This window comes from Balaenoptera musculus, chromosome 8 (assembly GCF_009873245.2).
Source record: "Balaenoptera musculus isolate JJ_BM4_2016_0621 chromosome 8, mBalMus1.pri.v3, whole genome shotgun sequence".
In the NCBI taxonomy this organism is placed as follows: domain Eukaryota; kingdom Metazoa; phylum Chordata; class Mammalia; order Artiodactyla; family Balaenopteridae; genus Balaenoptera; species Balaenoptera musculus.
In genome coordinates this window covers 12,108,746-12,121,073 of record NC_045792.1, presented here as the reverse complement: position 1 = coordinate 12,121,073, position 12,328 = coordinate 12,108,746, and the positions used below count along the sequence as shown (strand labels likewise).

At 47.6% G+C, this 12,328-nt stretch overlaps 1 protein-coding gene across 4 annotated transcripts in view; it reads left to right on the top strand.

Moving 5' to 3' along the window:
- Nucleotides 1-12,328, top strand: part of GRIK4 (glutamate ionotropic receptor kainate type subunit 4) — a 439,675-nt gene that overhangs the window by 291,399 nt on the left and 135,948 nt on the right. For 3 of the 4 annotated variants that reach the window (XM_036862433.1, XM_036862435.1, XM_036862432.1), the window contains 2 exons: nucleotides 2,848-3,026; nucleotides 7,317-7,370. In XM_036862433.1, the coding sequence (XP_036718328.1) occupies nucleotides 2,848-3,026; nucleotides 7,317-7,370 (233 nt within the window). The remainder of the gene's footprint in view (nucleotides 1-2,847; nucleotides 3,027-7,316; nucleotides 7,371-12,328) is intronic. The other variant, XM_036862434.1, reaches the window with a different exon arrangement.

Sequence of the window (12,328 nt, the reverse complement as noted above, 5' to 3'; positions counted from 1 at the left end):
CTGTGCTATACAGCAGGTCCTTATTAGTTGTCTATTTTATATATGGTAGTGGGGATATGATTTGAACTTTGCTATAGACTTTGCTACAGATTCCTGGCCTCTAAGCTCCTGAGGGCAGGGTCTGTACCTAATCTAACTTCTCTGCTGGTGTCCTATTGGCCGGGTGCTGGGCCCTTAGGACAGTGAGTGCTGGATGAACAGATGTGTACCTTCCTCCCTCTTCCTTCTGCCTCACTGAGTCACCATTCCTGACCTTTGGGTTCTTGTGGGGATGAGTAGACACAAAAGAAGTAACACTGATACTATGCATGCCAGTTCCAAGTGTGCTTTCACATAAGATCACAGTGAGTTCTCACCTGTTATGCCCATTTTACAGATGAAGAGTGGAGCCTTGAAGAGGTTAGATGGTTCTCAAGGTCACACAGCCAGCGAGGGTTGACCCTGAGCTTGAATCCAGATCTTCTGCATCTGGGTTGGCAGGAAGTGCCCTGGCAGCATCAGCGCCACTCTGGATGGAAGCCGGTGGCGAGGGGCTGGGAGGGGCACCGATAGCAACAGGGGGTCCGTACAAGCCTCTATCGAGGCCTGTTTGGGAAGGAAGGAAAGGCCAACCCGATGCTGGGCTTGCACGGCCTGGGTTTCTGAAGCCTCTTTGTGAATAGCAGGCCCTCCGGGGGCTCCCTGCTCCCTGACGCAGCATCCAGCTCCTGGGACCACCTTCTCAGGACCTTGGGGATGGGAGTTAGGGGTTGACCCCACCTTCCGGAACTCCAGTCGCCATCATGCCAGGCCCGTGGGCTCTACCCTGCTCCCTTTTCCTTGTTAACACGGCACACCAAGGCTTCCCCGCCAAAGCCCAGAGACGCGTGTCTCCAGGCCTCCCTGGGTTCTGTGCCTGAGGCTTCCTGCTGCATTTTATCCTAAGAGGCAGTCTGTCTCAGGGGAAGAGGGTTGGATGGAGACGAGAAAATGGGGATTCTGGTCCCAGCTGTGTTCCTGGGCGCATCCTGTCGTCTCTCTACAAAATGAGGGAGGTGCTACGAATGCTCTTCAGATGCCCCCCATCTTACCTTTTGGTTCTCAAGGGTCAGGAGGGGGCGTGACCTGAACAGAGAGGGTCATAGCCATGACATCTCCGCATTTAATATTCCTTTAACCAGTACAGACACCAGAGCACTGGGATCTTTGGTTAGAAAGCAACCCTTCCCGGGCCATCCTCAGTGTGTGCAGACTGTGTCTGGGAGAGTTATTCCTCTCCTGCCTCCTGTTCGCCTCTGTGCTGTGGGATTCGAATACTTTATAGGATCCTTGGGAGGACTTAAATGAGATGAGCCATTAAAATGTTTAGCCCATTACCTGGAACACAATAAGAATTCAATAAATGTTACTCTCATCATTGATTGGCTTTTGAGAGCAAATGCCTATAGGTCTCTTTCCATTGGAATTGAGACTGCTGTCTTCTCAGGAGACCTCCCACCCAACCACACACCCTCCTCCTGGCCTGCCTTTTCAGAGACAAAGCAGGATTAAGACCTTTGTGTCTCGGTGACATCCTTCTGGAATCCCTCCTCCCATATGCTAGATGGCAAATAGCGAGGGAGGGGGAGAGTCTTTAGCACACAATCCCAGTTTTCTGTTTTGTTCTGGTCCCACATGATTGCCTGCTGGAATGCAATTCAAGACCTGTTCTTTCATAATCATAATAATACCTTGTCTCAATGCAGCAATGGTGCTCTGAGGAGTTCAAAGTGTTTCGCTAGACCTGTTTTCTGGGCCTTGTGACCTTGAGGGAATTGCTCCCCGACTTCCACCATGGAAATAAAGGCTGGATGTAACATTTATGAGGGTTCACCATGTGCAAGGTTCTGGCCTAAGCACTTGGTGTGTTACTTCATTTAATCTTCTCCACAGCCCTGAGCTCTGGCCGCTGATATTACAGGCACACCTCGCTTTATTGCGCTTCGCAGATACCGCTTTTTTACAAATTGAAGGTCTGTGGCAACCCTGCCTCAAGCAAGTCTATCGGTGCCATTTTTCCAACAACATTTGCTCACTACGTGTCTCTGTGTCACATTTTGATAATTCTCACCATATTTCAAACTTTTTCATTATCATTTGTTATGTGATCGGTGATCTTTGATGTTACTCTTGCAAAAAGATTACGACCCACTGAGGGCTCAGATGATGGTTAGCCTTTTTAAGCAATAAAATATTTTTAAATTAAGGTATGTCCATTGCTTTTTTTAGACATAATGTTATTGCACATTTAACAGACTACAGTATAGTGTAAACATAACTTTTATATGCACCGGGAAACCCAAAAATTCTTGTGACTCGCTTTATGGTGGTGGCGTGGAACCAAACATGCAATATCTCCGAGGTCTGCCTGTATTCTCATTTCTCAGGTGAGCAGCTGAGGTCAAGAGACCCAGCCACATGAGGTCACCCAGTGAGCAAGTGGCCAAGTTAGGGAAGGAAACCCAGGCCTGGTGGTCTCTGAGCACAGGTCTTGGCTGCTGGGCAACGCCGCCCCCAGGGCCGTGGGAAGGAGTGGGGGTTCTCTTGTCTGACTCAAGGGAACCTCACGCTCTGCTTTCAAAGAGCATTCCCCAGGGAGTCGGGGGAGGCCCTGGGCGCTGAGGAGGGTTCTTTTCATTTGAGATGGGGTGACAGGACGCCCCAGAGGTTAAGAGACTCGCTCAGGTTAAGGTGTGGCTGCTTAGCCAACAGGGGGCAGACCTGCGACCCTGACTCCCGCCCGAGTCTTCGCTTGTCCTGCTTTGGCTCCCGTGTCTCCCGAGGCAGCGCCGTGGACCCTCAGGGGATTTGTCCTCTCTTCCCCTGCAGGCCTTTTAAACCTCGAGAAGCTGCTCCGGCAATTCCTGATCTCCAAGGACACGCTCTCGGTCCGGATGCTGGATGACACTAGGGACCCCACCCCGCTCCTCAAGGAGATCCGGGACGACAAGACAGCCACCATCATCATCCATGCCAACGCCTCCATGTCCCACACCATCCTCCTGAAGGTGGGCGCTGGGCCGGGCGGGTGCCGGTGGGCGCCGAGCATTCCTCCCCCTCCCCCTCCTTCTGAGCTGGCACTCTGCTCGCTTCTTGCCTTGGGCATCCATCCTCCTGGGCCCAGGCCGAAGGAGCCCGGGGCTGGACTCCTGACCCTGACAAGCCTCTGTGTGCTTCAGTTCCAATGGGCGGCTCCCGAGAGCTGAAAGGAGAAAGCAGGGTGATGGCAATGCCGTAGAAACATGGAACTCATGGTGCAACAGGGCAACCACCAGCTGAAACACTGGCCAAGCCTAGACCTGCCAGGGGCTCTGTGGTCCAGGGGTTCCTAGGAGGGGCTAGGGTGGGGGGGTGGTGGGCCACTTGGGCACTTGGGACAGAGGCTATTTGCCAAAAGGAGTAGAAGCATCTCCATATTTTGACAACCAGGGCAGTCACATCCGTGTGTATTACTGAATCTCGGGCATGTGTGTAATCCTTACACGTGTACTACAGTTCACCAAGTGCTGTCATGTAATTTCTCAGTGTAATCCTCTCCATGACCACGTGAGGTGGGTGTGATATCTTCCCTCGGCAGATGAAGAAACTGAGACTCTGCGAGATGAGCAGCTTTGTCCAACCCCTGGCCCTGTAAGGAGCAGAGAGAAGCTGGCATTGGTTCCCTTAACAGCAAATCAGCCCATTTCTTCTACCCCCCCGGGACACAGAGGGGCAGGGTGCTAGCCCCTGAATCAACATATACACATGGAAATGGAGAGAGAGAGAGAGAGGGAGAGAAGTCAATGCCTGGGGGTCCACTCTGGACAAACAGCTGCAAAGCTGCAAACTGCTGGACATCCTTGGAATCACTGGCTCCACTTCCTGGGCTGGTGGCTCGGCTAGGCAAGCAGCCCCAGAAAGAGTAGACCCTGCTTCCAGGCTCCGCCATGGCTCTGGCAGCTCCCCCAGCCTCTCCAGGCACATTGGCCTCTTCTAATGCCATTTTAATTGCACATTTAAGCGCAACCTGCCATCTTCCAGTGGGGGAGTGAGGTTCCTCATTAACCTCTGCCGAGCCATGAGGAGGCCGGCAGACGCGATGATTCTCTCTTCCTCTCCTTCCCTCGCTGTCTCCTAACCTCCCCACCCCAGCTAGTTTTGTCTCAGAATTAATAAGACATTAGAATGAGTTCTCTGAGTACTGCGGGCTGTCCCTTCAGCCTGTTGCTATAGTAATTTTCCACAGCTCCAAACCCACGTCTGTCTGTGTTGGTATACCCAACTCACAGACACACTCAAACACAGAATTTTTCTCTTTCTCTTTCTTCTCTTATGTCTGGAACTATGATCGAGGAAGTCATCAAAGACAGAAAAGCTCCTCTAAATTTCAGGGCACGAGAGATAGAGGCTGAGGAGTCCTCAGGAAGGTGGGGAGTAGGGAGTGAGATAGATTTCCCTCAGTCCCCTTGCCAGGGGCGAGTCGGAACCTACGGTAGCTGGTTCCTACCTGGACGGGCCCCCGGTGGAAGTCTTTTAGGCTCAGCCCTTGCCCAGGAATATTTCATCGCTCCCAGCATATGCAGTTGCCTCCCCCCTCTTCTTAATATGTGTATTTCATTGTTGAAATTTAGGAAAGTACAGAAAAGCACACAGAAAAAAATAAACATCATTCACAATTCCATCACCCAGAGAGAACCACTATTAAATTTTGATGTCTAGCCTTTCTGCCTTTACAGACACATTTTTTCCTTTTCCAAAATTATTATCACACTGCACACACTCTTTGGAAAACTGTTTTTTTTTTCCACTTAATAATATGCCATGCATTTTTCTCATGTCATTGCATATTTTTCTACAAATATTTTAATGGCTACATTATTTCCTCACATGGATGTACCATAATTTATTTACCCATCCTTTATTGTTGGAGATACAGGTTGTTTTTTTCAATCTTTGCTATAATAAATAATGCTGGGATGCACATCTTTGTAGATAAATCTTTATGCAAATTCATGAATATTTTCTGAGCATAAATTTCTAAGAGTGGAATTACTGAGTTAAAGGTATGCATGCTTTTCAGGATTTTGATATGATTTGCCAGATTGCCTTTTAGAAAGGCTGTAAGGATTTACACTCCCACCAACAGCATATAGGTGTCTTATAGCACCCTTGCCAATAGTGGGTATTTTCATTATAAACGTCTTTAATTTTTTTTATGGCTGTGCATTTGAAGGAAATTCCCTTGTAATGATCATTATTAGCAAATGGTTCTGCTGGGTGCAGGCTTTCCTGAGGCCCCCTGTCAGACTCAGCCCTTGTGACCTTGGAACCAAATCCATCAGTGACCAGCGAGGTTCCGGGAAACCTTGTTCCCATTTGAATTCCTAGCAGCCCCAGCAGGCCGGCCCTGCATCCGTCCTGGACTCAGTCCGCATGTTTCCCTGGAGCTCCAGACTCCTCTTTCACAGGGCTACAACCCGGCCTTGAGGGGCCTCAGGGAGGATGAGCTCAGTGTGGGAAGCAGTGTGGTCAGAGGCTGTACGGAGCTTCTGGGAGTCTCGGTGTGCGCTCCTGAGCCTGGCCCCAGAACTAGGCAGCACCCCGCTGCCTCTTGATTTCAGGAGGATTTTCAGAGTAATCCCCTACTTTATTGAGCGGCTGTTCTGGCAACGAACTCCATGTTTACCCAGAATTCAGGTCTTAAAAACCAAGGATCTCTTGTCTCTTATTTTTAGGACAGCAGATTTCACAGAGTGGGTTTTAACCATCTGACGGTGCCCTCTCCCAGCCCCCTGCCCCCAGCCCATCCCTGTAACCCGGGGACTCTCGCTGGCCTAGGCAGTGGTGAGAGGCAAGGGCATTAGTATACGGACAGCAGTGGGGGAGGGAAGGGATGGAGGTGAGCATCGTGCCCCACCATCTTCTTGGAAGTGGAGGAGGCAATGTAGCTTTGCTGGAGGAAGGAGGAACCTCCCGTCAGGGTCCTTGGGCTCTATCAGGACCCCCCGTGTAATCTTGCCCCAGGCATTTGTTTCCCATTGGAATGGCAGTGATATAATTACCCTGGCCTATCCTTCAAGGAGCCTGTGAAGGTTCCTGTGAGAATGCTCACAAAGTTATTGGAGTTCCTTGGGGGATCAACACGATGTAAGGGGAAAATTTAATCATCCCTGGCCTTGTTTTTTCCCCCCATGCACCTCAGTAGTCATGACAAAAATGGTTTCCCAGGGGCCCAGGGCTGTGGGCTACATGATGCAGATCTAACCGACTGTCAGGAGGGATGAGGGCCCTGGGGAGAGCTGGGCTCATTATTTCCGTGATCTCCTTGTCGGCGTCTACAGCACCTGTCACACTCCAAGCCAGGCACGCCGACAGGGAAGGTTGCTTAGGGGTATTTATGATGGCTACGAAGATGAGACAAAAAGAGGCCCTTCTGAAGTCACAGCTCTCAACCGTGGGCTGAGCCTTGCTGATGCACTGTGACCAAGGGCACGTCACAGGCAACTTGCTCCTCACTACTAAAGGACCAAAGTTTGCAAATGATTCGCCTGTTTCCAACATTACTGCAGATTCAGGAATACACTTATGAGTCTCGCTCACTCTCATCCCGCTAGGGGTGGAGTTAATTTGGGAATTGCCTACAACCCACAGACTCTCTCCTATCTATGCCTCGGCCCCTAAGAGAAGTGTGTCAGTAGTTCCATCAATATCATAGCCCTCCAAGGGGAGTATTAGGCTGCCTGGCTTTAATTTCACCTTTTCCATTTATGAGACGTGTGATCTTCTGGACAAGTTGCACAGCCTTGGGTGCTTCGGTTTCCTCAGCTGTCAAATGGGGGTGGTGAAGGAGTAATAGTGCCTACCTCATCAGGTTAACCCAAGTAAGATGCTTTCTAGTGCTTGGTGCAGACTGAACAGTGAGTGAGTGTTAGCCATTGGTATTGTTAATGGTTGTGGGGATAATGATTATAGTCTGTTTTATTATTTGTTTCATTTCCCGTAAGGTCCCTTTGGTTTCCAGAATACCCAGTTATATCCATGGGAATGTGTTTTACCGAGAATATCAGCTACTAGGAGTGTCGCTGCAGGGGTGGGGTGTGGGGTGGAGGGGGAGGGACCCTACTCTAGAGGCCAGGGTTTCTGTGCTCCATCCTCCAAGGTCGAGGGCAATGTAAGAAACAATCAGTCAAGATGTTCTGCTCTGCTGGTGCTGAAGGGTAGTGGGCCAGACCAGGGGCGGACACTTGGAGCCCTCCCTGCTCATGCATTTCCAGCGGGTTTTTATTTTCCTCTCTAATCTCCTTCTCTTCCTTTTGCAGGCAGCGGAACTGGGGATGGTGTCAGCCTATTACACATACATCTTCACTAATCTGGTAAGACATTTTCACAGCTCACCTCCTTGGCATAGAGAGTATCATTAATTAGGGTCTGTGGGGTGTGATGGAATGAAGCCCGGGAGATGGGAAGTAGGGAAAATGGAACAGAGGAGCAGAAGCCAGCCAGAGAGGCAGGGCATCTGAGAAACATGGAAACCCAGGAGCCACTGGGATTCTCATCCCAGCAGTTCTTAGCCTGGAGAGAATGGAAATTTGGGGAATCTAATGCCTCCATTCAGATGCCACCAGCAACATAGCACTGAGCCCTCTGATGGATGCTCTCCTCTATAGGTCCAGTTACTGGCCTGCAGTCCAGTCTCTACACGGCCAGACCCTTATGCTGGCTGGCTCAGAAGTAGGAAAGCTAGAGCACAAAAAGTATGCGTGTCCTATGTACAAAGGTGTTATAACTGGATACACCTCCAGAGGCCATTCTTGCCAAATCCCCTTGTTTTGCAGCTGAGAAGACAGTTCTGTAGAAATTTTATTGAGTCAGGTTGGAGCACTATTTTTGCCATGTACCAACTTTGTACCCTTCAACAAGCACTGAGCCTTGGTTTCCTTATCTGTAAAATGGGCATAAGGACAGCTACATTATGGAGTTGCCGTCATTTCGAAATGATGTAATTTAATCTGTGTGTAAATATTTTGAAATTGTAAAACATTAAGAGATGTGAAAGGTTGTTGTGAAGTATAGACACACTCAATTAGAGAGTAGAAAGAACCTCAGAGAACAGGTTTAAAAAAATTATAACTTTTTGTTTTGAGATTATTATAGATTATTATTATTATAGATATTATAGATTACAGGAAGCTGCAAAGATAATACAGAGAGGTACCATGTACCTTTAACCCATTTTTCTCTAATGGTTACATCTTACATTATTACAGTAAATATCAAAACCAGGATATCAAAATATCAAAGCTATTAAGACGTGTGTAGATGTGTGTAACTCCTACGGCAATCAGGATACAAAACTATTTCATTACCACAAAGATCCCCCTCAAGCTACCATTTTATAGTCACACCCACTTCCCTTCTTCCCACCATCCCTAACCTCTAGCAACTGCTAATCTGTTCTCTATTTCTGAATTTCCTAATGTTATATAAATGGAATCATGAGTAAATGACCTTTGAGGTTAACCTTTTTCACTCAGAGTACTGCCTTCAAGATCCATCAGAGGTGTTGCATAAATCAATAGTTTGCCCTTTATTATTGCTGAGTCATATTTCTTGGTGTGGATGTACCAGTTTGCTTAACTATCCACCTATGGAGAGACATAGTTTCCAGTTTTTGGCTATTACAGATAGAGCTGTTATAAACAGTCATTCAGAGAAGAGGTTTAATTATTTTATGCCCTTATTTATTTTATAAATGCGCGAGATATCCAGATCATTTAAGTAGCCCCTTCATCCAGACGTGCTTTGATGTAACAGGAGCTGGGCCAGGCATTCGGAATTAAAATGGGAATAAGAAACCAAGCCGGCCCATTAAAGTGGGAATAAGAAACCAAGCCGGCCCAGAAAAACCTATTGCAAGGTACTTGTCCTATTGCATAGTGACAAATTCTGTGAGACGTGTACACAAAATGCTTTAGACCCTAGAGCAGGGGTCACTTGCTCTAGCTGGAGCAGGCAGGAAATGCTTCACAGAAGGGGCCTTTAAGCTACATCCTGAAAGATAGGTAGGCTTTTTCCTAGACAAACAAAGAAGGGAAGAACATTCGGGGATGAGGAACAGCATATTCACATACCTGGAGATTTGAGTGACTTCAAACATATGCACTGCTCCAGGAATGGGTGTGCCAGTTAATAATTATTCATTTGTCTATTTGTAGCCATTCATGAAAGTAACCTACTTAAAAGATGTAAGGCAGGTATCAATGCAAGATCCTTGATGTGTTTAGGGAGCAGAATTCAACCTCACCGTTATGACTCTTGAATCTTAAAATGGAAAAGGTTACCTAGAAGTTAAGCCTTTCTTGGCCAACACAGGTGGTAGGGTAACCTAGGTGATTGTGCAGTGTCCCTTCCGGGATTTAGGGACCAGGTCTCCTGAAATGTCCTGCGAGGTTGAGGAGATGGCTGCCCAAAGAGACAAGCTGGGATTCTGTGGTCCCCGTTCTTTTCCAGCTGGAGTGTCATGAGCAGCCCTTTCTTGGGGCTGCTGTGGAATTGTTCCGCCTGCAGCATCCCACAGGCCTTTGCTCTCAGGGTTGAAAGGCCCCTCGAAGAATCCAGCATAGCTGCTTTTCTGGTGTAGGGACTCCCTCCACGGCAGGCTTGCCCCACCACAAACCTGCCGGTTCCACTGTTGGAATTTTTCCACTGAGCTCTAGCATACATACAGAAGGCCACACAAATCATGTGTGCACAGCTGAATGAACATCCTCCAAGTGAGCACACCTGTGTCAGCAGCACCCTGATCCAGAAATAGCCCATTGCTAGAGCCCCAGAAGTCCCCCTCACGCCCCCTCCCAGTCTCTAGCCCTCGAAATGTAAAGCACAAGGAACTTCTTTGTTTGCTTATTTATTTTTTCCTGTCTAACACTGCTGCTGTAAATCACAGCATTAACATGGAAAAGGGTAGAAAAGGATTAGACTATTCCCAGAGCAATGCAAAAGCATTTGCCTAACGTTAAGGAGGCATCTGGGGGAGCCCAGCAAGTTAGCAGAAGAATAGAGAGAGATGAAACTCCAATTGTGTTCCATTTGGGGAGCCTGGGAAGTAGAGGGGAGGAGGGGGAAAAGGCAAGCCAGGGGCCGCCTGCCTTGTGCCCACCTGCCAGGGGCACCCCCCATGTTCAGTTAGCCAGGGCAGCCGAGGATGAAGGAGTGGGGCAGCAAGGAGTCACGGGGGTGTCTTTGCAGATTGAAGGAGGCTAGTCTTTTGGAAGATAAGTTCCCAGGACGGTAATGAGAATAATGCGCGGTTGCTTGGCCTGGAGATGTTTAAGAAAGCGTCACCCACGCTGCAACCCACCACTCCCTCTTCTCAAACATGGTAGTAATGATTGTGATGATGAATCTCGTGGAGAAAGCACTGGCCTGTGAAGTCAGGAGACCTGGGTCAAGTCCCCACTCTGCCTTATACTCACTGTGTGACTTTGGGGGAGTCACGTTGACTCTCTGAGCCCCAGCTTTCTCCTTTGTAAAGTGGGGGATAATAAAACCTTACGGGGTTGTTGTGAGGTAAAGAAAACTGCATTATAAACTGCCAAGTTCTATATGTTTTGAAGGCATTGTATTTTTTTTAATAGATCTTTATTGGAGTATAATTGCTTCACAATACTGTGTTAGTTTTGGTTGTACAACAAAGTGAATCAGCCATGTGCATACATATATCCCCATATCCCCTCCGTCTTGCGTCTCCCTCCCACCCACCCTATCCCACCCCTCTAGGTCCTCGCAAAGCACCGAGCTGATCTCCCTGTGCTATGCTGCTGCTTCCCACTAGCCAACTATTTTACATTTGGTAGCGTATATATGTCGATGCTACTCTCACTTCGCCCCAGCTTCCCCCTCCCACCCCGTGTCCTCAAGTCCATTCTCTATGTCTATGTCTTTATTCCTGCCCTGCAACTAGGTTCATCAGTACCATTTTTAAAAAAAATCCCATTACAGATGGCCAAGAGGCACATGAAAAGTTGCTCAACATCACTAATTATTAGAGAAATGCAAATCAAAACTACAATGAGGTATCACCTCACACTGGTCAGAATGGCCATTATCAAAAAATCTAGAAACAATAAATGCTGGAAAGACTGGTGAAAATGGAACCCTCCTGCACTGTTGGTGGGAATGTAAATTGATACAACCATTGTGGAGAACAGTATGGAGGTTCCTTATAAAACTAAAAATAGAACTACCGTATGACCCAGCAATCCCTCTATGGAGCATATACTCTGAGAAAACCATAATTCAAAAAGATACATGTACCCCAATGTTCATTGCAGCACTATTTACAATAGCCAGGATGTGGAAGCAACCTAAATGTCCATCGACAGATGAATGGATAAAGATGTGGCACATATATACAATGGAATATTACTCAGCCATAAAAAGAAACGAAGTTGAGTTATTTGTAGTGAGGTGGATGGACCTAGAGGCTGTCATATAGAGTGAAGTAAGTCAGAAAGAGAAGAACAAATACTGTATGTTAAGGCACTGTATTTTTTTTTGTAATACTCTGATACTTTCAGCTTTCAAAGAGCTTTTGTCCTTCTTGGGTGGGCACAGAACGAGATGAGCTTTGGGAGCGTGCCTCAGTCAGAGAGTTCTTTCAACTTGGAATTAACAGGATTCACACAGTTTGTAAGTTTGCAAGAGGAAATCAGAAAAGTAACTGCATGAATGATGATGGCTGAGTAATAGCCAAGAAAATAGAAGCAAAGCTGTTGCAAAAATCAGTCAGTGAGAGAATATGCTGGATGCTTCTCATTAGTGCCTTGGCTCTCTGGAAGGGACAGACCTCTATGAGGAGTAAAGAAACTATTTTTAAGTCCATTCTTTCTGCCCAGTTGCTGTTGGAGTCTTGGGCCAGAGCATTAGGGGCTTTATGTAGAGGTTCATAAGGGAGCCTCTGTGCTTCTCCAGTCCCTTTCCCCAAATACAGATGCCACCCAGACTTTAATTTTTATTTATTTCTTCTCTGAATTCCTCAAGGTTCACCATCATGTCCCATCTCTCTAAATTCTGCCACAGTGATGCAGCGGGCACTCAGATTAGCTTTTTGAGAGTTAGCACAAAGGTGTGGGCTTTGGCATTCGTAGACATGACTAAGAATTCCAGTTTGACTAGCAATCAGCTGTGTGATCCTGTGCAAGTTACTTAATGTCTCTGAGCCTCAGTGACCTCATCAGCTGTTGGACACTAATAACACCTGCCTCAGTAGATAATACCCACACAGAAACTGACTCACAGTACAAGTTTAGTAAAGGGAAGGTATTATTTT